The 27494-nt window shown below is 35.6% G+C and overlaps 1 protein-coding gene across 4 annotated transcripts; it reads left to right on the top strand.

Moving 5' to 3' along the window:
• Positions 1–24225, top strand: LOC138691307 (zinc finger protein 678-like). Of its 4 annotated transcripts, none has more exons than XM_069813163.1 (5): positions 1–431; positions 12254–12351; positions 12748–12876; positions 14313–14395; positions 19256–24225. In XM_069813163.1, exons 2-5 carry the CDS (start codon positions 12259–12261, stop codon positions 20454–20456), a joined length of 1506 nt encoding a protein of 501 aa, XP_069669264.1. In that variant the 5' UTR covers positions 1–431; positions 12254–12258; the 3' UTR covers positions 20457–24225. The 4 variants fall into 4 exon arrangements, with proteins under 4 accessions (XP_069669264.1, XP_069669265.1, XP_069669266.1 ...); XM_069813164.1 differs by having other exon boundaries at positions 12254–12363; XM_069813165.1 differs by lacking the exon at positions 19256–24225 and adding an exon at positions 16711–18184.
• The last annotated feature ends 3269 nt before the right edge of the window (positions 24226–27494 follow it).

Below are 27494 nucleotides of genomic sequence, written 5' to 3'. Positions count from 1 at the left end.
AAGTTGTAGATGGAATATTGTGTTAGCCAAGTTTAATATCAATACTACCATCAGAAATTAACTCTTAATACATATAGCCTATCAAGACTTATGAGGAAATATTCTGGAGTAATAATTGCGAAATCTATCAATGCACTATTATTATAATTACGTAACTTGTATCCTAGATCTAGGCTTGTATCACCGAAATGTAAATAATATATGATCGTGACGAAGATGAATTTAGCATGCGGTGAATAAAACAATTTTTATGCTTACAATGGGGCCCAGCATCACACCGGAAGCGGATATACTACCCCGATGGCGCATGCGTCGTCAAAAAGAGAGCCGAGGGTGACTTTTATCGTCTCGTTGAATATACTGTTAAATTAATCTTCATAGGATCTGAGTTTGTATTATGTATTAACGCTGTTAATGCTTCAGTGAAAAAGGTAGGGCTATATAAATCTATTATATTCTTCCACAAAGGTCCAAAATTCCAACCTTATGTACACAAAATAAATTATTGGCACTGAAAAGTGCTTTTTCGTCAGGGTTGCTATGAGAAGAAATATTATAGGAGGGTATCGAATCTAAAATAAGAGGACATTGCTGAAAAAGGACTTTTTAAAAATTGGTAGGAACAAAATTAAAGAGGAAAATAATGGCGTTCTCAGTTAGTTTTCTAACTAGTTGCTGGATCAGTATTACATCTGTACTTATCGGTGGAGCCAACTTTGTGCAGAAGAGCCTGAAAAGACAAACATATCTTGTAGCAAATACAGTAGCGTGCAATTTAATCCGAACGCAACATATTTTTACATTTTCTGTCATTGTTGGCCTCACAGCTGCTCATACCGTTTTAATTGACATCTGTAGTAGCCTACGTGTAATTCCATTGTTGAAGTTCTGTCATTTTTTTTTTATAATATGTGACATTTTGCCTGTCGTTTTGTATTTATAAGCATTTCAGTTGTGTTGAAGACTTAATACTGCAATCCTGTGTACATTCTGTCGTCTTCACAAATGGATACAACTCCACGAAAACGGTCTAAAATTATAACATTAGCAGAGCATTCTTCTATGACACACAGGCAAATTGCTGCAGAATGTCACATCGGTTTGGCTACTGTTAATTCGATCATAAAACGATACAGGGAGACTGGATCCATCACACCCCAGAAAAAAGGAAACTGTGGCCGGAAAAGGAAGACTTCACCTGCAGATGATCGTTTAATTGTCAGGAAAAGTAAATTAAATCCTAGACTAACTGCTGTCGACTTAACCCGCGAGTTAATGGCTACCACTAGAGCGAATATTCACGTCACAACAGTGTGGCGTAGGCTTTTGGAAGCTGGACGAAGGGCTCGTAAGCCTATTAAGAAGCAACTGCTAACCCCTGTTATGTGCATAAAACGCTTAATGTGGGCAAAATTACATCAACACTGGACAGTGAATGACTGGAAGAATGTACTTTTTTCCGATGAGTCTCATTTCGAGGTCCACGGCCACCGTGTTTCTTACGTACGGAAAGGATCCGAAAAAGTAACAGCAGCTCATCTCCAACAAGCACCCAAATACCCCCCCCCCCAAAAGTAATGTTTTGGGGTTGTTTTACACATGAAGGGCCTGGAGCATTAATACCTATCAAGGGAATGATGAATTCTGACAAATATATTCACTTATTGGAAACCAGAATCGTACCCCAGCTGCAAAAATCATTTCCAGATGGCAGAAGTGTGTTCCAACAAGACCTGGCACAATGCCATACGTCTCGAAAAACTACAGAATTTTTCAACAAGAAGAATATTCAGGTACTCCCCTGGCCAGGCAACTCACCCGACATCAACCCCATTGAGAACTTGTGGTCAATTTGCAAAAGAAGAATGCAAAAAATGGATTGTTCTACAAAGGAGAAGATGATTTCTGCCCTCATTGGTGTATGGTTTCGCGATGAAGAAATGAAGAATATTTGTGGGAAATTAGTGGAATCCATGCCAAATCGTCTCAGAGCTATTATTAGGAACAAGGGAGGCCACATAGATTACTGAGGTATGTCTTAGATCTTTTTTTTTACCCCGTTTGAGTGTTTTTGCATAAGTACTTACGTTGTTCGGATTAATTTGCACGCTACTGTAACTAAGGCACTGCCGACGTCTTTGAAATTATATTTCATGAAGATGATACCTCTGACTGTCACCGATAGCATGCGATTTCGTTCTTTTGTCCATTGAGCAGATATTAGGGAAAATAGTCTCTCAACACTTCCATTGTGACTTGGGATAGATAAATAGAATTGACATATTTTTAAAAGTTCGAAGAAACCTTCAGTGCTCACAGAACTATTGGAATTGAAAAATTTGCACCATTGTTTATCTAAAGTTAAATCTTTGTCAAAATTAACTTGATTGGCATATCTTTGTACATTGCACAATTGGTCAAATAGTTTAGCATCATGAATAATGACATTTTTAGGGTCCATTCAGACGAGGCCACTTTATTGACGCGTTAATTGCTCTGCGAACGCGCATTAATGGCGCTGCTTAATACACTAAATTTTTATAGTAAATAATTTTTCAGTCTTCCAGTGAACATGGACGTAGAAGAAGATATACTTTTGGCAACTTTGCTCAGACGGAGAAAGAATAGACATAAAAATAGAAGAAGACCTTGGATTAATCCATTAGTTTTGGAAAGACAGAATCGAGGACTATTCTATACCTTGTTTGATGATTTACATCAGGACTATAAAAAATATTAGCCTAATTTAAAATTACGCAAATGAGGGACAATATGGCATAAAACATATTTTTTTTTAACATTTCAGAATTCAAAATTAAATATAATAGGCAGAAAACATTAAACCATTCATAGCACGTAATTCAACCAATAGGCTATATTATAATAGGTGCCTGTAGTGTAGGCCTGATGGTAAAGTCAAACGCCTGGTACAATTGAGGGGCTTAGAACAAAAAGCAGGTAAGTGACATTATTAAAAAAATGAGGTAAGTGCGTGTTGTGATAGTCCAAAAGGATGTTTCTTTGGGATTAAATCAGGTAAGAGATCACACTGTGCAGTGCTGCTATATGGGCATCATTTCACCAAACTAGTGTATAATATTGCATTGCATGTAGAACTTTAACTGTAATTTCCTCAAAACTAGGTTTGTGTCACTTACCTGCTTTTTGTTCTAAGCCCCTCAATTGAGGACCATTTTTGCAAAACTTGCTAACTGCGAAATTTGCAAAATTGAAAATTTGGTGGATTCATTAGCATAAGGCAGGGCTGTACACGATGTTAAAGGCATCTTAGTAAAATTGAATTATTTCTCTTCATTGTAGTGCGTCAAAGTGTGATCGTTGCACCTATAACCTACTTGTCTCCATTCAGTTTTTTGTCTCTCCTGTAAAATTTAGTTTTTTCAGTTAGCAAGTTTTGCAAAAAAGGTCCTCAATTGAACCTAATTTCGAACCTGAGTTCAACTCATTTTTTTATATCTTTATTAATTTATTTACATTATTTTAGATGCGTTATTTTATTTTAGGCCTACATCAAATGAAGGAGATTTTATTATATAAATAATATATCCGTAATTCACACTAGTCCAAGTATTTAATTGTCTAGTCTATGGTTTTATTATTATTATTATTATTATTATTATTGTTATTATTATTATGAAAATGTTTACATTCTGAATGAAACACATTTTTAGAAAATAAATTTATTGGCTATTTTACGTACAGTGGAAAAAACTTATTTTTCAGCATCCTGCATCGAAACGAGAACTGACATGTCATAGACAGGATTATGTTCCCTTTTAACACCTGAGATTTTAGTATTGAAGACGTACATTATCGAATAAAGGAACGAAAGATACAGTTCTGAGAAATCATTTTCAAAAAGGACCTTATCATCACTGGCACAGTTTTAGATGTCTGGGACATAAAATATGATTTCACAGCTGGGAACATTTTAATTAGCTTTCCAAATCACAAAGTAAGCTTAACCATCTTGTTTGAGAAGTTGTTGATACTTTATATCAACACATTTACACAAGTCCTTCAATTCCTCTGTACAAACTGTATATATACTGAAATAATTGAACATTTTTGGTGTAACACTGTCCACATCAATCGGAAAATTGTCATCACCAAGTTGTATGCAGTTGTGCAATATGTGAGCGGAACAGCCTACTGCTATGATGTTGCTGTTCAAGTTACGTTTAAGTTCGGTAAAAATGTTTTTTACTCTGGGTGGTTGACATCCCCGAAATTAACATTAGCATTGTCTCCAGACATTTGGAGGAAATTTTGTGTTTTGCTAAGGTCTCTGAAATACATAGTTTTAGTTTTGGCAACTATTTTCTTCTCAATACAAAGCATATTTACATGGTTCTAAGTTTTACAAGCCTTCGATGTAGTCACCAGCGTTGCGTTCAACGTATTCCCAGTGATGCAGAAGCCGTTGGATCCCATTGGCACTGCGTAATCTGTTGATGGTGCGAACAGAGTGGTCGGTAGCCTGGAAAACGTCCTCAACTGTTCAAAAGCAAATTCCACGAAGTGGGTCCTTCATCTTAGGGATGAGATCTAAGTCGCAGGGACTTAAATCCGGAAAATATGGCGGGTGATAGAGCACTTCCCAGCCCCAGCGATTGCATAATGCAGACACAACTCCTGCTGTATGTGCCCTAGCATTGTCATGCAGAACGATGGATGGGTTATCCATAAAGTGCCGCCGTTTTCTTCTCAGAGCTGTTCGCAGATTGTTTCGCAAAAAAGAACAGTAGTACTCCGCATTAACGTTCTGCCTTGGGGGAAGGGTATGCTTTAAAATCTTACCATCCCAATCATAGGCAAGAATCAGCATAGCCTTCACGTTGGTGGGGTCTGCCGAACTGTGTTTTTCGTGGTGACCCGTGATGACGCCACTTGTTTGATTGGTGTTTCCAGCTGAGGTTTATAAGATCTGGCCCAGGTCTCATCAATTGTAATGATACGCCGTAAGAAGACTTCTTCTTCGCTCTCATAGTGTTGCAAGAGAGTACGAGAAGCGTCATACCGCTGCCATTTCTACATGTCCGTTAAATCATGCGGAACTCATTTTGAGTCAATTTTCCGCATTGTCAGGTATTGTCAGGATGTGAAGAACTGTCGAAGGCGCCAATCCTGCATATTGCGCTAACTCACGAATCGTTAAGTTCCTATCTGTCTCCACTAACGCAGACACAGTCTCTACATGTTCGTCACTCACTGGTAGGTGACCAGATCGTGGCATGTCCAACACACTTCCGCATTCTTGTCTGAAGGCTCTAACCCACCTTGCTACTGTTCGGTATGGTAACGCAGCCGCACCGCAAGCCTCTTGCATCCTTGATGACACTGTCATGCCATGCGACCTCTAGCACATTGAATTTTTAATCAGTTTCTCTGACCCTTCTTCGAAAACATTGCGACTGCATTCTGCGACCACTTGCTCACAACTGCTCATCTTATTCTTGTCATTGTGAACGGACATGGAGGGGGAAAGCGAGTTCATTAGCTCTGATGGAGGGGAAGCATGTAAGCAACCTGTGGTATAAAAGATATTGCCTGGTTCCTTTGCATGGCATTGCTGCAGCGTAATTGCCACTACTAAAAATTCAACCCATGCAGTTTCAGATTTTTCATTACTACAGGTGTCTGAACTCAATAACTTTTGTTTACATACCATTCTTCTCCCACTCTAAATACTGTATGACTATTGGAAACAGTTTCAAAGGACCGTGATTGCTAGTATCAGTCGAAATAACAAAATATGGTGTTTTTTCATTCAAAGCTTCAATAACAGTAGAAACAGAATGAGGTACGAGAATGTAATTTACAATAGCTTCCGTCTTGGTTCTGGCGCAGCTAGTGTGTTTTTTTTTTTTTTTCAGAGTCTGAAAACAAAACTTTACTTAATTTCGACGTGCAACCCATCGATTTATATGGCTGATCATGGTGTGCTCTGTGAAATGCCATTGGCGCTTCTACTGCACGAGCTTTCTTTTGAGCGGAACTTGTGGTGATTGCCATAAAAGTATAGATATTTTGTGAAGTACTACTTATTCCAAGAAGTTTTCTGTGCTTTTCACAACTAATATGCCTCTCAAGATCTCCTACCCCCTTATTTCATAATTATGTTCACAAAACTGTCACTTACACTACACTTGGCTTCATTTTTAGTGCATCCTTCTTTAAAATACGAATATTTCACCGCCAGTTTTTCGGAATATTTGCACTTTCTCTTTTTAGCAACAGTCACCCACTGATGACATTTATATTTCAAGTTTGTACACTAGACATTAATACATTGAACTAAGCCAGTAACGCAGGCCTAATATTTTTAGTTACTGTTGTTAGGATTACTTATCACATTCACAGCAACACACGACTTACAGGCTGTTCTGTGCTTACATGTCTGAGTTCGATAATTCCAATTCCCCGATTCTTTCACTCGTGATAGGACAACAGAATCAAGCACCAATGAGAAACCTATTTGATAGTAGTTTTGCATCATTAGAAGGGCAGCCAGTGTCTGGCAGGTCAAGCATTTCAAGGTCTTATGATTCAAGCTACGACACGGTAGAAGTTATTCCCCGTCATTTGTCTCGCTTGCAGTGAGTCACTGCTCTATTTCTTGCTCCTCCGACAAACTCTAACAATAGCATTTGTCACAATATCGCACATTGTTCAATATTCATATTCTATTCGAAATATGAAGTGCCGGACATTTCAAAATGCCTGCCGGACAGGATAAAATGATTAAAAAACATTACATGTCCTCCTTTGCAGGATGAATGGTAACCCTACATGTCAGCAGAAAATTAGATAGCACTAACTAAGTTTGGAGGCAATAATTCTGGTGAATCATTTAGCATTGGATGTTGGAGACAAGTTTAAGGCTTATTTTTCTACTAAAGAAGGAAGAGTTAAATGGCATCAGTGAGATATATTTTTGTATTTATGCCACTTTAAACAGAGACATTCTGTATATTTAAATTATTTTTGGAGCGAGCTATCCATGTCAAAATTGATTACATCGTTCGTTCTAAATTTTATTATAGTGGTTACAGTATCCAAGCTTTTGGCCAAGTTATTAACTTAAAACTAAAACACACCTCATTAGGATTTTAAAATTATCTCAAGTAAATGGTTACATTAATCGTCATTATTAAAAGTTGGGGAAGATTTTCCTTTGTTACTTTGGTGAATGTCTCAAGAAGTCTGGAAAGTTTAACGTTTATGAAGAAGTACATTGTATTTCGTCCACTGGCTCCACCAAACGTGCCGACATCATAGCAATTGATAACAATCAAAAGATTGGCTTTATAATAGATCCCACTATCAGATTTGAGAGAACTGAATTACAACCACAAGAAGTAGATCTGGAAAAGAAAAGACGTTATGAACTCTGCTTTACTTATCTGGAAGAGAAATACCACATAACCCGTTATTTGCTGGGAAGTAATTGGCTTGCTGTTTGGTGCAAGGGGCACTATCTCAAGATTTTGTATCAGTTTCTTTCATCGTTTCCATATTGATCTTTTGGAACTTAAAGATACAGCCATTAATGTTTTAAGACATTCCTTGTTAATTGTAAATAACCATCTGTACAGTTCTATATATGAAAAATAAATTATTCCTGTCGAGGACAGCTGCTCCCCCCCCCCCAAAAAAAAAACATAAAAATAAAATTAAATTAAAATTTAAAATAGAATATTGTTGATCTACAATTGATTTAGGTGCTGTTACCGCTCGGTACCCATTTTTCAAGGGCAGATATCCTTTTTGAATTCTTCTCTCTAAGTTGTTGTTCTAACAACATTAAAATTAGTGTTTTTTTATAAACACTGTCTTTAAAATAGATAGTTTTAACTATATTTTTCTCTAATGTATTGAAATATACATAGAATTAACGTGTGTTGAAATACAGATACTTTACCAATCTTGTCTGCAATTTCACTAACTTCCTTCCACAAAATTTCCTTTTCCACTGAAGTTGGAAATTTAATCAGAGATATGTGTTAAAAGTGTATATAGGAAAATGAAAATTTCCTTTTTATGGATATATCTGTATTTTTTAACTCATATCGTACAGGGCAGAATGATTGCAAACATGGTTAATTAAAGTTTCATCATTATTTGTGAGAAATTTCTAAATATACGATGTTTTGCAGCCATATTTGTGATATCATCATTCGTTTGTTTTCTGAGCTAATTGAATGGCGTTGTTTGCTCGGTGATGATCTCCATAGCAGAGTCATAGCTTAAGAGAGACAACTTGTGAGCCATGAAAACGCTAAGAATCTTAACTTGTAAGACTGATTCACCTATGTCATGTTATATTATTAAATGCAAGAGTGGAATATAACATGCTAGAAATTTTACTAGTGAATTGCGAGAAACATTGTTATGTCGTGACACGATCTATGACATAACCTAACACTAACATCCTAACTCTGCTTCCTCTCATAACTATTCACTGATGTTGAAAGTGAAACAGATTCATTTACAATCTGAAATCATTTATAATTTCATTTGACTTGGAAAAATTGGAACATCCAAACGTCCCGACTGGACCTGGTGGGGACAATGGGACAAGACTCTGAAGAAAATAACTGTCCCGGATAAATCGGGATGTCTTGAGATGCCTAGTGTAGAGAAAGTTTTTTTTTTTTTTTAACTAACGACGTGAATTGACTCATCGTCATTCACCCATATGATGCCAGTTGTGTAGACCAATATTATTTACAGATAGAATTGTTGTTCAGGGTGTACCATAGAAGGCAGGTCTATGCTACAACCCACGATGAGATAGGATGATGATGGGGATTTGTTGGGATGCTGCAGGGGAACCTGAGATATTGGAGAAAACCCCATTCATCTGCAGTACCTAATGGATTTTTCGTTATACATACATACATACATACATACATACATACATAACTGTTCTGCCCATGGACAGATCTTTCACTACAAGCCCAGTATTCTCCAATCTTTCCTATTTTCTGCCTTCCTCTTAGCCTCCGCATATGAAATCTTCAGCCCCGAACTCTTCTCACGTTCATACATGGAGACTTCGTCCAGCAGATGTGCGGTTTCGTGAACTGCGCTCTGAGCTCGACATCCGCCTGCTATCTGTTCGCACACTGGTTTATACCGGACTCCACTGTGGATTATGCGACGACCCATGTTTGATATAGGCCTGAGCCGAAGTTTTAAGAATTTTACACCAGCTTTCGTTTATAGATTTCGTTTTAGTAAATGTTCATTCATTTTTATTGACGGATCTAGAGTAAATGATTGTATTGCTTGTTCCTTCGTTACAAATGGCGAGATATTTAAATATGAACTGAGCCAATATAGTAGTGTTTTACCGCTGAACTCTATGCTTTTACAGAGATTTATTGTTTTTAATTAGACAAACCTGGGGCAGATTCCTTATCTGTTCCGACTCTTTAAGTGCTATTCAGTCCTTGCAGTCTTTCAATTCTGAAGATCATCTTGTGTTGAGAACCCAGGAGCTCTTTCACACTCTCTTTAGCTATGATTGTGAGAATGGAGAAGTGTGGATTCCTGGTCATGTAGGAATTCCGGGTAATGAGTCTGCAGATGCTGCAGCCAGGGCTGGTGCAATGAATGGCTCTCAGGTGTATGGCGGCAATGGGAAGGAGGATGGTCTGCACAACAAATTACGAAGTATAAAGAATACTGTTCGAGTTTGGGATTCGTCAACAAGAGCGTCACGACACGAAGTTTTACTCACCCGATTGAGGATTGGCTACTGTCGTCTGATAATTGGCCATCTCCTACGTAGCGAACCTCAACTGGAGAGTGAGATATGCTATGTAGCAATTATGGTCGAGCATATTTTATTACGTTGCAGGAAATATGACCATGACCGTCGACAAAATGCATTTCGGCCGACTCTACGTGACGCTGTTGCAAATTATTTTAATTGTACAAATGCAGTTCTTGAGATTTTTATCGAATATAGGACTTGGCAGGGTGATTTCGTTTTTATGTACCCTTTTTGATTATACTCTGGACCCTATACATTCAGGGGTTACATTTGCTTTATATTTGATTTTAACTACCTGACATTTCGGACCTTTTGCATCCGAATATTTTATAAAATTTTATTGTTTTGAATTTTCTACACAATTTGTCTCTGGTGGCCATAGTTTTATTACTCTCCTGATCTGAGAACTGCTCACTTTTATGAATTCTATGAATCACCTTTTTGATACTGTATTTGTGTACCTCGTTTTTATTGTGACAAAGTTTTTTAGTTCTTTTCAGCATTCTGCTTATTGTATTGTTTTTGTTTTGTGAGTAATTTGAGATAAGGGCTCAAATAGCCATAGTAGCTGACGCACCCTTTTTAAATCCCAGTAAGTGTCTCCCGTTCGCCATTCCTTCCAATGCATCCTTCAGTGGCAGTTTCTTCTCAGCCAGTGACCCAATCAATTCCTTTTTCTCTTTCGTATCAGTTTCAGCATCATTCTTTCTTCACCCGCTCTTTCCAACACAACTTCATTTCTTATTCTGTCTGTCCACTTCACACACTCCATTCTTCTCCATATTCGCATTTCAAATGCTTCTATTCTTTTCTGTTCATTTCGTCGTAATGTCCATGTTTCTATCTCATACAGTGCCACACTCCAGACAAAGCACTTCACTAGTCTCTTTCTTAGTTATTTTTCCAGAGATCCACACAAGGTGTGCCTTTTTCTATTAAAAGCTTCCTTTGCCATTGCTATCCTCCTTTTGCCAATTTCCAGTTTTTCTTTGGAATAATAAATGCGGTAGGTTCCCGCTGCTTTCCGCACACCACTCTCTCTTTCACATCTTAAAAGATCCCAGGAGGCTACAGCGTGGAGGTGAGGAGAATGGATCTGACTAACTCGGCCCTTCGGACTTCGCCGAAATTCACCACAAGGGTTAAATATCACTTCTATCAATAATACCAAATATGTTCCATATTGTTTTATAGCAGAATATTGTTTTCAGGCGTGTTTAGATATCTAAAATAAAGTACCGATATTTATTGTTTATCCTATTTATTTAACCTGGTAGAGATAAGACCATCAGATCTTCGCTTTTCCTCTTCCAGGGGATTACAACTAGAATACCCTGGATACAATTAAAATAACAATTACAGTAAACCCTAGGTGTTAAAATATTACCTACACAATTTACTGATGAAGTACTAAGTTATTTAAGTGAAATAAATAATCATTTGACATTGTTAACAATTGATATTATGGTGTTGTTATACCTGATTATTGAGAAGTCGTTATTTATTTAATTAAAATGACAATAGTTCGTCAGTGATTATACAAAACGTGTTAGAGGAGTGTATTCAAGAATGTGGGTAGACTTATTGTAGAAGTTAAGAAATTATTTATTGAAGTGCAAATTAAACGGAGAATAATAATAAGTTACTGGTGACTGAAGTATTTTGTGCTTGAATAAGACAACTTTTGTACGAAATGTCTGCATAAGTCTCAGTTACTGACCAAATACCTACTTAATAATTTTGCGTTTCAATTTTAACGTAAAGATTAATTTTTGGTCCTACAGAATTTATCTGTTATGGTAACAACGCTTATTAGAGGAAAAAAATTCGCTCCGCATCGGGGATCGAACCCGGGTCCTTGGTTCTACGTACCAAGCGCACTAACCACTGGGCTACTCCAAAGTTCACTCCACGGTACTGGATCGAATAATAGGTACCATAATAGACATATTCTGTAGGACTAAAAATTAATCTCTACGTAGATTGTTCGCCCAACAGTGCATATACTGTGGAATCCCGGCCACCAAGCCACCTTATATAATGACAGTTGAATTAATATTATGTCAACATACATATATATCTCGAACATGGAGTAAGGCCACAAAGGGAAAATCACTAGAGAAGATGGATTCGATCCGGTACTGTGGATTGAACTTCGGCGTAACTCAGTGATTAGAGCGCTTGGTACGGTAAAACCAAGGACCCGGGTTCGATCCCCGGCGCCATTACGAATTTTTCTCCTCTAATAACTATTGTTTCAATTTTATTTTATTTTGACCGACCTTAATACTAACAGGTATCGAATTTGACGGTCTTGGCAGAGCTATTGTGAAAGTACAAGTTTACGGGGAAGTGTCATGAGAATTAGATCATAGAAACTTGTATGAAAGTTTCTCAACAACTCAATTTCTATAAATCACTGTCAGTTACATAACCTTTTTCTTTCAGTTGTGATGGATTTAATCGTGATGGAACCTGAGGAAGATTCTTTAGACTTACAACATGACAACACATACAAAATAGAAGACAATAAGGGTTCATCAGAGGTAAAGTGAAAGGTCTCCCTGTTTTTTTCTATTTGTTTGCATAAATCTGCCACAGTGGGATAGATTTGTTATTGTTCTGAATAATGGTTCATAAAATATCTTACTCGAAAAGACATTCGCAGACATGCTGCAGAATATATATCAGATTCTTGTACACACATCACAGAATGTAAATTATTTGCACAAGGAACACCTGACCCATTATTATCAGTGACTGTCTGTGTCCCTAAGATCTTGTTCTCTTTTTGCCTTCAATTGTCTTATCTAGGCCTATCTTGTTGCCTGTGTTGTGATAGCCAATAACGGCCATGCAGAACCAGATTGACAGCTATTAAAAATTAAATCAATTTCAAAACAGCGAAATAAAATCATTAATGTTGTCATTTTGGTCTGTAGGAAGGGGACTTATCGCATCTGGAAGTGACAGGCATGAAAGTAGACCACAGTTATGAAATCAAATCAGAGATAAAAGTTGAAGACACTCCAGTGCCTACGAGCTTTGCATTCGTGAAATGTGAAGTTGATGTAAGTTCTTCACTATCACTGTAGAGATATACATGTAGTGAATTTTTAATTATGTTAAAACCATTAACAGTGTGCATTATTAATTTTTTTCTTGTTTGCAGTAATTTGTAAACTTGGACGTTCTTCATTTCTAGATTTGAAATAGAATAATAATTCACTAGTAAATATATCTGATAGTTAACAGAGAACAATCTGGAATGTATGGACAAAGTTACTGTGTATAGTGACAGGATTTAATAACTTTACAAAATTACTCTTTCTTGTACTGGTCTATCAATTACTATGCTTGACATTCATTGATAGGTTGAAACTGATATATTGGTTTACCCAAAACTCACATGAGGTTTGCAAGTTCTCTAACTGTGTTAAGAAGTAAGTTTATAGAAAAAAAGCAACAATAATACAGCTTTGTGTATATGAGTTTGGGTGTATTTTGTTACAAAACATCTGTGAAAATATGCCACATTGTTCAATAACTCATCTGCTGTCCCATCTCAACTTGATTCAGAGTATATATAATCCTCTCAGAATGATTTTTCTAATTTTCTGAGCATAAATTTATAAAATCAGCAATAACACCGTTTATTACGAATTTTGGTCTGCCATAACTCTCTTTATCTCCCAAGAAACTGATTTTTTTTTTAATATTTTACAAATTTCCATACTGACAAATTTCAAGATGTGAATCTTCTCAGTCCGCTGAAACTATCTGTATTACATATTATTACTGAATACGGCCAATTTGTATTTGTGTAGGAAGGGAATTTATCGCATCTGAAATTGATGGGTATAAAGACAGAATGCGTGGACCAGATTTACGATATTAAATCATAGATGAATTTTGAAAACACCACACTAGTGCCTATTAGCTTTCCTATGCTAAGAACTGAAATTGATATAAGTAGTTCTCTGTCAATATACACATATACAAGTAGTGGATTTTTAAGTATGCCAGATCTATTAACAGCCTCCATGTACTAAACGTTTTCTCTTTTTCCATAACATTCACAAATTAGACTGTTTTCATTTTAGATTTGAAATGACATAGTAATTTGTAAATATATATTTCTGGTAGCTAGCAAAATATTAATGTTTCAGTATAACCTTTTTACTCTCTATTTACTTGATGTATTCTTCCGTGTTATGGTTAAGTTTTCTGCAGGCCATTTGTACATGATATGCACATATTTTCAAGGCTCAAACTTGATTTCAATATCTTACAATAGAAGCAAGTGGCTTGAGTTTTGAGGAAGGATGCATGAAGGACGTAAATCAATGCAGTTCGGGGGAACCAATTGGATTTTGTGTAAAAGTAATTAAAATCTTATCGAAAAGTTAGATTGGATCCATTAGGTTTGAATAGTGAGTTGTGTGACATAGGAAACCAATGAGCCATATGGTCACTTAATGCTTTCATTATTTACTCACTTTTCTAGGAACATTTGTTCGATATGGACAGGGTTCAGCAGGAACAGAAAATGGAAGTATCTTCAGAAGACGATGAAGTGTTGACTGAAAGGTGAGCGTACTGTGCTGGTTTTGCTTCTCCCATTCTTTCAGAACTTAATTACATATTGACGTAGGAAATATATTTTATAATGTATGATACTGTTTTTATTTGTTATATATCTTTGTGGTTATTCTTATTAAAACCACAATATATCTTGCTACTGAAATGACATAAGATCGCTAAAACGATCATTACCAGACATGTAACACACTACAACTCCTATTATATCTGTTGCTTTATTATTCTGCTGTCTTTCGAGAACAATGATCTTTTTTAGGTTGTGATCATGTCACTACTTTGATTGGCAACATTTCTACTGCGGCTGCAAACTCTGTACATTGTGCTAGTTGGCAGGTTTTCGTGCTGCGCAATTCAAGTGCTGTGAAAGTTCCTACAAGTTTTGCGGATCTGTACTTACATATTTACAGGTTGCGTTACTTTTACAGCGGCAGCTAGCTTTTCTTCTTTGTGCTTATACTTCAGTCTATTTTTATGTTGCGTTCCCTGTCAGATTTTCATATTATCATAGGCATGGAAATGTAACTAAAATAGCTATTTTTTTATTCTGAAACAAGAGAAAAAATTTTGTACTATAAGGAAAGGAAGGGCCTTAGTGAAGAAACTGAATGAAAATAGAGAGCAGTGTGAAGTTCCGAGATCAATTTAATAGAAAGTGCTTTAAATTCTCAGCTAGCATTACCTTTTTATTTTAATAGCCCATTATCCTATAGAGCCCAAAGAGTTTGAATTATTACATAATATTTCCATTGCATTAAGAAATTCTCCTATAGCTTTTTATTTGTATGTGTATGTATGTATGTATGTATGTATGTATGTATGTATGTATGTATGTATTTATTCACACTGCAATGGGTATATACCTGGTGGCAGTATATACCTGGTGGCAGATATATACCCGGTGGCAGTAAAACAACACGCGTTAGCCAACTGAGCTAAACAGACACGAGAGAAAGCAATCATTTGTTTAATTAATTAATTTATTTGTTTGTTTGCTCTGGTGGACTTAAGGCCATCAGACCTTCTCTTCCACACCACCAGAAATACAATACAACTACAAGAAAATTATACATCAATGCAATTAATCTACAGTAATAACGAGTTACGGAATGAATATGAAATAAAAAAACTGAACATTCAAATAAAAATTGAAAATAATAAAAATTAGTCTAACATACTAAATTATGCAAAAAAGAACAAACAAAAATTGAAAAGATATACAACAAATACAGACACAAAATAACATTGATCACTGTTATTAACTAAGGGACAATAAGCTGTTATAGTATCCTGGCACAAAGCCAAGAGAAATGATTAATCTAACAAAAGGAAATTATTGCCAAAAGACTAAAGATAAAAATTCGGCATAAATCTAGCAACTTCTCAGAAACAGATTTCGTGAGATAAAACATACTTTTCTAATTTACTTTTAAACTGTGACAGTATCTGGCAATCCCTGACGTCACTAGGTAATGTATTCCAGAGGCGAGGCAATGATACAGTATAGGAAGATGAGTATAGGGAAGTTCTGTAACGAGGAATAGAAAGGAGAGATTGATGCTGATTTCGTGAAGTAGTTAGGAACTGAAAGCGTGAAGACAAGTAATTTGGAGAAGAGTTACGTAAAATTTTGTAAAGAAGTAAAAGAGCTTGTATGATTCTTCGTTCCTTCAGACGAGTCCACGAGAGGGATCTTGTTTAGTAAATTGACCTATCGAATGTATCACACTTTGAGAAGATATGTTGTGATAAGTTGATAAAATATCATCATATGGTTACGTTCTGATCACTTAATCTTCTAAAAGACTGGGTGGGGTTTTTGACACTCCAGTCGCAGTTTTTTAAATTAAAAACACATTAAAATCTCTTCTTATTTAATGATATTTCTTATTGTGTGAGAGTTGTTAATGTTTTCATGTGTCAACTTTTAAAAGTAAGACAGTTTATTTTCTTAGAAAACGCATAACTAGTAGATGGGGTGTTGAAACACCCCAACTAATCTTTACCGTCCCTTTCTAATTACTTCACTTCATTTTTATTTTGAAATATTTTGTAGATTATTATGTTGGTAGCAGCCTACTGGTTTTACAACAGAGTTATTCAAATATTTCAATATGTTCCACATTTTAACTTATCATTTAGTACTTTTCAACATGTTGCACAAAGAAACCACATTTCAAGATAGTAAGACAGTAAGTGATCCTCAATAATGAACCAATAAGTTAAAATGTGGAACATTTTTAAATGTGTAAATAACATTGTAATGCCACACTCCACACAAATCACTTCACTTGTCTCTTCCTTAGTTGTTTTTTCAGAGGTCAGCAAAAGGAGCATCTTCTGCGGACTTCTGGAAAAAAGTAAGGAAGAGACTAGTGAAGTGCTTTGTGTGGAGTGTGACCTTGTATGGGGCAGAAACATGAATATTACGACGGAGTGAAGAACAAATAGAAGCATTTGAAATGTGGATATGGAGAAAAATGGAGCGTGTGAAGTGGACAGACAGAATAAGAAATGAAGTTGTGCTGGAAAGGGTGGGTGAAGAAGGAATGATGCTGAAACTGATCAGGAAGAGACAAAGGAATTGGTTGGGCGACTGGCTGAGGAAAAACTGCTTACTGAAGGATGCTCTGGAAGGAATGCTGAACGGGAGAAGAGTTCGGTGTAGAAAAAGGTATCAGATGATAAACGATATTAGGATGTATGGATTATATGTGGAAACTAATAGAAAGGCAGAAAATAGGAAAGATTGGAGAATGCTGAGTTTGTAGTGAAAGATCTGCCCATGGGCAGAACACATGCATGTGTGTGTCTCTGTATGTATGTGTTTCTTTCTTGTAAAACCGGTAGGCTCCGACCAATATAAGTAATCTAGAAGATATTAAAAAAATAAAATAAATTAGAAAGTGAGGGTAAAGGCAATGTGGGGTGTTTGAACACCCCATCTACAACTTATGTGTCCACATTGGTTCAATGTTGATCCTGAGTTACTGAGCGTGCATAGAAAGAACAAACTGTATTATGTTTTTTCTCCTTATTTTATGTAATAAGAAATAAAACTGTATGTGAACATTGTTGCTAGTTACCATTATTGGTAGTCTCGGTTTTGCAACAGTGTTCATTATTGAGGTCCATTTATTTTCTTATTATGAGTTAGAATATAATTATGCAGACATCCTATACTATTATTACTTTGATGTAATTAAGAACTTCCATTTCAGAATTCAATGTTTCGGATGTAAAATTACACTTAGGAACATGTAACACTCCCAATACACTAAATAGTACGCACGAAATAAAAACAAATTAGGAAAAAGAAGACAATCTATAACAGTGATATCAAAGCAAGAGCATTTTTCTGACCTTGACGTCGTGCGCGGGCAGCAAGTGCTAAGTATGGAAAGAGGAAGGGTTGTGTATAAGAATAAGCAACCTGTTGGATTAAGAAAACATTGGTGCACAAACTTCAAACGGAACGTGAAATTTTATGTCGTTACTTTTATATGGCTTCTTTCTGTTTAATATTATCTAGATTGTCTGTAAAACAAAAGTACATACACTGATTTCTTAATATTGCAGTTGTGTTTTAAATGTTAATAACATAACAGAGAGTTAAGAGGAGTATTCACTTAAATTCCATAGTAGTATAATATCATACTGTATTAAGTGGATGAAACACATCATTCATAAAGAAAGTGATATTCCAAAGAAAGAGATTGAGTATGACATGATAAGTTGGAATTTATATTGATGGTATCTTTAGCCTTACAAAAGTAATCAATAAACTAATCAAAACAATATTACATTACAAAGCAAAGTTACCTAGGTACTGTATCTGTTTTAAATGTAACTAATATTACATAACAAAACTCTTATCGCATTATGCTTTTAAGGTTATATTTGTGAGCAACTTCCTATCATCAGAATATTAAATTATTTTCTCGAAATCTGCTGAAGCTATAGAGCTGACATTTTTACAACACATGGGCACGTATCTTTTGCTTATGATGTAACAGTAGTTGCTTTGTTAATTCATTTCCTTACAAACAATTTCCATGCGAATATTTTCAAAATTTTCAATACACTATCTTCAGTAATACGCATATACGGTATATTAGATTTACTAAAACATTCTGTAAGGCTACTAAATAAATAGGCCTATACCTTACCTGAAAAGCTCACTTTTCTAATACGAAAAGTTGAGAAAATATTTCTTTTGAATAAAAAAATCAAACTTGTGAAAAATGAGCATTAAAATTAAAACTTACATTCTTATAATGCACTAATACTTCTCAGACAAATCTAAAAATTAATATGGATACAGTTTTAATAAGTTCTCTTCTCTTTATCTATTGAATGAGTGCTGGCCATCCCTGAATATAGTTCGACCAAGCGACATATACCACCTCTTTCGTCTGTCTCTTTCCTTTCTGCTGTAAAGCGCTCAGGCTCTCCTGGGCTCTAAAGCACGCGCTTGCTACTGTGGGCATCAATTGACATGCCTGATCTACTGTATAAGATGAAATCCATATTTTATTTAGTCTACAAAACCATATCACCATCTGGAATTTACTATGGTTAATGTAAGAAATCAGAATTGTATTATATTTTATTGCGTAATTGTTACAAAATTAAGGAATACCTATGAAACTAGAGCTATCCCGTATCATTTTTTGAATCAGCGCCTTAAATGACCCCAACATGTTTAAAAATCAAGGCACCAACAAAAAATGTTATTCGCTTGTGTTATCTTTGTGTTTGTGTGTGTTTGTGCGTGCGTGAACTTTGAAACATTTTGATGTCAACATGTTGAATATAGTGCAGACCGATACATTTTTATATTTATTTTAGGGTTATGGATGATGTTGAGAAGATTGTGTCTCAAGAATGCACCGACATTGATCATGAATTGACACAGTGTGGTAGCGACAGACCAGACTGTTCAAACATCAGCGACGTAAGCCGTAATTCCTTCAAGTGTAATATATGCAACGAGGATTTTACAACACAGCAATGTCTGAAACTGCATTCTCAAATACACACAACAAAAGGGTCATTGAAATGCGACGTCTGTGGAAAGTGTTTCCAACGATTAGGAAATTTAAAGCAACATGTACGCATTCACACAGGAGAAAGACCATTCAAATGTGCGGTGTGTGGAAAGTGTTTCTCACAATCAGGACCTTTAAAGCGACATGCACGCATTCACTCTGGCGAAATGCCATTCAAATGCGAGGGATGTGGAAAGTGTTTCTCACAATTAGATCATTTACAGCGACATGCACGCATTCACTCAGGCGAAATGCCATTCAAATGCGAGGTATGTGGAAAATGTTTCTCACGATTAGATCATTTAAAGCAGCATATACGCATTCATACAGGCGAAATGCCATTCAAATGCGAAGTGTGTGAAAAATTATTCTCACAAATAGTGCGTTTAAAGCGACATGCACTCATTCACACAGGCGAAAGGCCTTTTAAATGCGAGGTGTGTGGAAAGTGTTTCTCACAATCAGCAAATTTAAAGAAACATGAACGCATTCACACAGGAGAAATGCCATTCAAATGCGAGGTGTGTGGAAAGTGTTTCTCACAATCAGGACGTTTAAAGCGTCATGCACGCATTCACTCAGGCGAAATGCCATTCAAATGCGAGGTATGTGGAAAGTGTTTCTCACAATTAGATTCTTTAAAGCGACATGCACGCATTCACTCAGGGGAAATGCCATTCAAATGCGAGGTGTGTCGTAAGTGTTTCTCACGATTAGAACATTTAAAGAAACATGCACGTATTCATACAGGCGAAATGCCATTCAAATGCGAGGTATGTGAAAAGTGTTTCTCACGATTAGAACATTTAAAGAAACATGCACGTATTCATACAGGCGAAATGCCATTCAAATGCGAGGTATGTGAAAAGTGTTTTCCACAATTAGCACATTTAAAGAGACATAAACGCATTCACACAGGAGAAATGTCTTTCAAATGCGAAATGTGTGGAAAGTGTTTCTTAACATCGGCAGATTTAAATGCATGCACGCATAGACAGTAGCGAATGTCCTTTTAAATACAAATCTTCTGGAAATTGTTTCTCTGTATCGAATAAAAACATACATTCACGCACACACAACGCGATAGTTCAGTCAACTGCAACGTGTGTATAATGAGTTTCTCACAATTCAGACATTTAAAGAAAGTTGTATGCATTCACAGGCTGAAGGTATTCCAATGTTATCCTGTAGAAACAATTTGTCACATTCGGAACTTATCTACGATAATATCCGCCTACATGTAGAGAAGAGACCATTCAAATGCGTTGTCTGAGGAAAGAGTTTCTCGATATCCCGTCAGCTCAAAATTCACGGCCACTTACACTGAATGAATGCATTGAAATGCGAAGTAGGTGGATTTATCCGTACTCGTGAAGTCTAAAAAAACGTAAGATTATTGTCATAGGCGAAATGCCTTTCAAATATGGTATTTGCTGAATATCTTTCACTTATAAGGATAAGTCAAAAGACTAAGGGGACATTGCTTGTTCAATGTGACAGGAAAAAGAAAAATATATAATTTTTGTATTTTGATATAATATATTACAAAATAAGTGAGCACAAATTAATTTCTCCACAACATTAGCTTCGTCTCTCCAATAGTATCCATGATGTCAAATGTTGAATGTAATGTCTTTATCCGTCAGTCAACTTTTTCGAGGACGGTTACTCGTCAAGTATTAACAGTTAAATGTCCATTTCTTCACAATTGGAAAGGCGATTTTATGTCGAGTAAAATGATAATTGCCTGAATTATCCCGTTATTTATTTACATATATTTGTAAAATTCGATCTACTTCACCAAAGCAGAAAATTACTTTTATAGTTACTGTGGCTCCCTCTCTGAAGCAAAATATGTTTTTAAAACTTAGGGTGCATTCCCGAAATTATAAAAATCATTTTTTTATGTTGCGTTTTAATTTTATACAACCCTCTACGATCTCAATTGATTAATTCGATCTCATATTCACAACTTTTCAGACGATCGCATGATCCCTGCCACTTTTGAGTGAACTAGTAACATTATAATGGGTTTGGAATGAATGGGGCTGTCTGAATGGGATTACCGATCATAAACGAACAAATAAGTAATACTTCCAACCCATTATTCAATTTATTCAAATTAATCCCCCTCCAAAAAAACAATCTAGGCAAATTTCCATATAGGTTCCCCCACCCCTTCCCTCACTTCCGGTACCGCCGGACGTACACTAACGTAAGGTTACATAATATGAGCATGTCTCGAATGCCAGTCAAAGCCGAGCAACCGGAACGAACACACCACCACAACAACACCAGCTATTGTACGTAAGTTATTTCTCCACAATTACGTACCGGAGATCACAAAAAAGTACTTTATTTTTTAAAATAGACCTAAAATAAATTTCGCGTGTTTGCAGCATATCCGGCTGATGAACTTCGAGAAGTGACACCTTGAAAAAACTGTTAACATACGTCCATGTCAAGCTGTTATCTAGTATTAACATCATTGTACTTCAATTTGATTGTTAACGCCAGAAAACTTTGCAACACTTGATATAGTCAAACAATCCACCACATAACACAGCTATCCAATTGTGTTTGACTTGTTTTATCAGAACATGTAAACAAAATGAACGACGTAAACTACATCCGTCTTATAAGAATTATATCAAGTGTCACCTGTTAATGTTTTTAATGTTAATGTTTTATAGATCTGTTTTAATCTGTTTCATTCAACTACTGTTTTGTGTTTTAACTTATTATGTAGTGACATTGTACAATCAACAGCTGATTGAGGACACAGTAATCACAAGTTCGCATTAAAATAGTGTAATTATGATTTCGTTGTTTGTTAGATATTATTGCAATTAACCAATGTGGCATAATATTAAGTATGTATATAAGACAAATTTTTAAGATCTGAAGATGGCATAAATATGCCGAAAACATTCATCAATAAAATGTAATATATTAATACTACATTGTAAGATAAGCATTAGACGGCCCCATTCATTCCAAACCCATTGTATTTCTGCTTATCAGTTAAAACTACCAACAAAATGAAAATAGTAACATTATGCTATGCACTTCTTGTAGAAGCGTAATGCTCATCACTGTACTGCTTTATTTCTTATTAATGATTAATTAAACCCAGTGATCGCATTGTTGAATTATATGTTTATCAGTTACTTTAGTAAAAAAAAAACAGTTGCTGCTTCCATGAGCATCGAAAGTTATTCAAATGAATAAACGCAGTTAATGATACGCAACTTTTAAGATTTTATTTTTAGTTATTTCTTCACCACAGCCTGAAACTTATTGTACCTAGACCCACACACACACCCAGCACGACTTCTCCGTTTACCGGGGTCATGGTATCTAGGGGTCACTGCGAGATACCACACACAATTGGACAATGGAGAGACAACCAGTCCCCGTGAATAGGTCCGAATTAAAATTCCTCTGACTTCATGACCGGGTATCGAACCCGAGCTACCTTGATGAGGAGTCTAACACGCTACCTCGAGACCAAGGAGACAGGCAACGTATATGTTACTGAAAGAAAGTGTAATTTTTTGCTTACGTTTAGTGTACAATAATTTGCAGTACGGTATCATTTGTGTACTTTTTTTTCGTAAAGAAGGGAGACAGAGTTTATAGAAGTGATCGATGTTTAGACCCATTTTAATGTCTTCATAAATTAGTATCTCTTAGAGACGTCAGGACAAATCTCGGTTTGTTTTTGTCACAAGTTAGGCATTCCTGAAATCAAAAGGAAAGATTATGTTCAATTTGCAGGAAAAAACTGTTGAGTTCCAAAGTATATGCTCCTATGAAAAAGTGTGCCAGCAAAATAGTGCAACTCATTTGTAGTGGCAGTGATGTGCAACCGTGCTGTAGTGTCGAGTGTGACATTGAAGTTACTGAAATGGGACATAATTAAGAAATTATCGATTTGAACGGACCATTAAAAAATATTGGCGACAGCGGTAGAGCATTGAAGAAAATAAATTGCTCACAAAATTATTCGACGAGGGAAGTGCAAACATAAGCAAATCATTTAGATATAAAAATTTTGAACAGAAGGAGAATTCCGAGCCATAACAAGACAACGAGCAGGAAGTTTTGGACAACATAAAGAACTGTGTTTCTAATGCAAATGATAGAAGTTATGAAATTCGAATTTAAACATTACAGCCTTTGTCTCGGACGATAACGAAAATTGGAAGACTTTAAATGCAGTAAACACATGATACAAATCGCCAAAGTGCTAGTAAGCGAAGGAGTAGTTTTGGTACCGTACATCACACAGGAAGAAAGGAAAATCTCTGCCACAGTCCACAGTAAAATTAGTGACATACTGTATTTCTATTGGTCTGTAGATATCAGCCGCACGATGCCTGGGAAGGAGGATTTTGTCACAGAAAGGGTTTTTCGAAAACAAATGTTAAAGAGATCTGTATAATCTGACGAATATGATCCAATGCTGTTCCTACATTCAAAACATGTACTGTTTGCGCCATATGTTTGTAACAGTATGTATGGAAAGATTGTATAATAGTTATATGAAACTTCTAATAGAGTAATAAGGATACAGTAAATTATTTGTGTACGTGTTTGTCTTCTTCGGTTTTGTAATTATGCATGAATCTCTTAACCCTAGAATGCTATCGTCATTGAGTGGTTCTGTATTTACTATTGTTACGTAAAAATTACATAATAGGCGAATAAATTGTTTCTGAACACTATATTCGTTTCGGAATACAATTTTTATGTTTTTAATTGTAATTTAATTATCACATTTTTATTTTCATGAAAATAAATTTACAAGAAATACAAAATCATAAAGAACTGACTACAAAAAATTTTTCTTAATATAACTTTTGTTTCCTTTCTTTAATTGTATTTGTTTTTGTTCCTAATTTCATTTATATTGAAGTAAATTTACAGGAAAAGAAGTCGTACAACTACCTATAAGAAAATATTTCAAAATACAATTTTATTGCTTTCCTTAATCTCATTAAATTTATTTTATTTTATTTTATTTTATTTTTTTTTTGCTGAATAATTTCATTTACATGAATATCGATGGACTCCTATCAATCTTGGAATTAGTGGCAGCCTGAAATGCACTCACCAATGTACAAACATGTTTGATACAACATATTGTGGTGAGCATTATTATGCTACTATGTCAAACTCATCAGCTTCATTTGCGAGAGCACCACTGGTAGGAGGTAAAACTTTCTCTCATAAAAATAGTTTGAGAAATTTGGCTTCAGAATTCGATTAGAGATTTATTGCTGAAATTTCAGTATAGGAATTCTGTTCAGCTTCAGCTGGAGGTGTTTTGGTTGAATTTCGTACATTTTCTTTTCTTTTCTTTGATAGCTGAATACGTGGTGAGTTCCTCGTTTTCTGTTTTCTTGCTTCTTTCCTTTCTTTCTCCATTCGCTTGTTTCCCTTGTTTCCTACAATTTATTCCCAATCTTTCCTACTCGATCTTCCATTAATATTTGTCCTTGAGCTGCAATTTCATCTCGATATCTATTCAGGATCCTGGTCACAGTCACAAACTTCATAATCAAACTCTACTTTGTCTTCAGCAGTATCATCTGTACTTCCACCTATACTTTTCATAATATTGTCAAGATCATCACATAAGTTTTCATGCTTTGTTACTGAGTTAATAAAACACAATTATAACAAAATAAATAAACTGCACTGGCAGAAACTTTTCTATAAGTATTATTGATATCTAAATCTGACGTACATTTCCAAATATATCTTATAGTCAACAACTGACAGATGGAGGCATAGCTAGAAGGAGAAGAGAGTCGATTGGTGAAGTATGTAGTGAGCATGAATTGTTGACCCATTATACGTCAAAATTACGTACGATAGCATTCTAGGATTAATGTAAGTATAAAGGGAATTAAATAGGTACAATGTGCTTAACACTTGTCCTTTTACGAAGTATGGTGACGTCCATAAGTATTTCTTTGCAAGGACATTATATAATCTGCAGGTAAGATAACTGGTTTGAATAACATATTACATTTTATTCTTTTCATTGTACCTATAAAGACAACAAAATATTTCTCTTATTCTGTTATATCTCAGTCTGGCCTCGTAGTATTAAGTGTAGGTTATAGCAAACTTTTACTACAATGCAATGTAAATGTAAAGTAATTGGAAGAATATAGCCTGAGGAAAGAGAACGCACGGAAATGGAACCTGCAAGTATGTCGTTAGAGACAGACCCTGGAAGACTTAGAGGAGAAGAGTAGAAGAGATGCGAGAGGCTAGGAAATGCCAGGCAGCCTAAACTTACTGGATAAAAATAGAGAAAAGTGTTTCAGTAGGTGACACGGGATTTAATAGATTAAATTTGTATTTTCTTTTTAATTTTTCATATTCGTATATTATTTTAACTGTGGTAAAGCAAGTGTTTCGCATTATAAATTCCGAAGAGTATTGTGTTTGGAGTAAATTAAAATTATGCTAAATTTACCTCTTGTTTTTTCTATCGTCTTTTAAAAGCTTTGTGGCTAACATGACAGTGCATCACTGGAGGAGTGATATCTGTTTTGTCAATAGCAGAGATGGGATAAACTGTTCTTTTTAAGAAACAGTTTCGATTGTAACTGTTTCATGAACGAAGCTGTTCCAAAATAAGAGTTTCAAAAGAATATGTTACAACATCAGTGTCAACTGTTCCAAGTGTTTCAACAGTTTCAACTTCTCATCTGCTTCAGGAACATGTTTCAAAACCCTTGCATCGTCTTTAAATCAGCTGTTCAGTGTATTATGACGACGAAAGTCATTTTTCGTAGGTTACTGTTAAAGAGTACAGTAAATAACTACAATTCAAAATCGATTTTAGTAGAAATAACGCATATAACCCTAGGAGAGTTTAATAACGATAAGACATTAGCCGATAATATTTTTGAGGGATATTAATAATGAACAAATATTCTCCATCATTGGGTGGCTAATAATAATTAATAGCACATTTATTAGGAAATTTGATTCGTACAATTAAATTGCCTTGTCCTACATAGGCTAGTGCTGCACGAAAGCAGTGTGTAACATCAATATTATGTCTACTTTCGATTGGAGGTCGATGATAGCGCTATACGTGGTCTTTGCAGACAGAAATTATCTGTTCATCTCTTGGAGTCCACACCTGTGGAGTAACGGCTAGCGCGTCTGGCCCCGAAACCAGGTGGCCCAGGTTCGATTCCCGGTCGGGGAAAGTTGAGGTTTTTTTCCGGGGTTTTCCCTCAACCCATTATGAGCAAATGCTGGGTAACTTTAGATGCTGGACCCCGGACTCCATTTCACCAGCATTATCACCTTCATCACATTCAGACGCTAAATAACCTGAGATGTTGATAAAGGGTCGTAAAATAACCCACTAAAATAAAAAATTCATCTCTTGGAACCACGTGGAATGTTGAAGTGATCACTGGAGCAGTGTAACACTCTTGGAACAATTGAAACAGGTTATTTCACGAAACTGTTTCGAAAAAAGTGTTCCAGCTTTTTCTACCCATCTCTAGACCAAGCCCCTAACCAGTAGCTGCACAGAACATACGGGACGAGTCAAATAGAACATGCGCGTGACGCCATTTCTGGAGGCAGCTCCAGTTTGCGGACTACTAAGTTTCTAGCTACAAATATTACAAATATAAGTATCCAGACCCTTAATAATGCATAGAAGTATAATAAACTGTCAAATTATTGTTTATCCTTACTATAATAAAATAATAAGTACACACAATACTATTTATAAAACCAATACAACTAGGCTGAATTGCGTCAGTAAAGTTTCATACGAAGGCCTGCATGCTGCAGTTGAAATAAAGTATCTATGGCATATGCTGTATAATTATATTATTTTTGTCGAAACTAACAATCCTCTTGATATTCATATACACTGCTCAAAATAATAGAGGAACACTTGTAATAAATTGAATAAGTTAGTGATTTTTGAAGCTGTAATGCTGAAAATTGGACAATACCGGTATGTAAATTGGAACATTAATTTAATC

This window comes from Periplaneta americana, chromosome 16 (assembly GCF_040183065.1).
Source record: "Periplaneta americana isolate PAMFEO1 chromosome 16, P.americana_PAMFEO1_priV1, whole genome shotgun sequence".
NCBI lineage: Eukaryota > Metazoa > Arthropoda > Insecta > Blattodea > Blattidae > Periplaneta > Periplaneta americana.
This window is presented reverse-complemented; position numbering and strand designations above follow the sequence as displayed.

Excerpts from the sequence above, each read along its gene's own strand:
- LOC138691307 (XM_069813163.1), top strand. The coding sequence starts at position 12,259 with ATGGATTTAATCGTGATGGAACCTGAGGAAGATTCTTTAGACTTACAA. Across the intron at positions 12,352-12,747 it reads ACAATAAGGGTTCATCAGAG|GAAGGGGACTTATCGCATCT; the intron begins GTAAAGTGAAAG and ends TTTGGTCTGTAG. Across the intron at positions 12,877-14,312 it reads TCGTGAAATGTGAAGTTGAT|GAACATTTGTTCGATATGGA; the intron begins GTAAGTTCTTCA and ends TCACTTTTCTAG.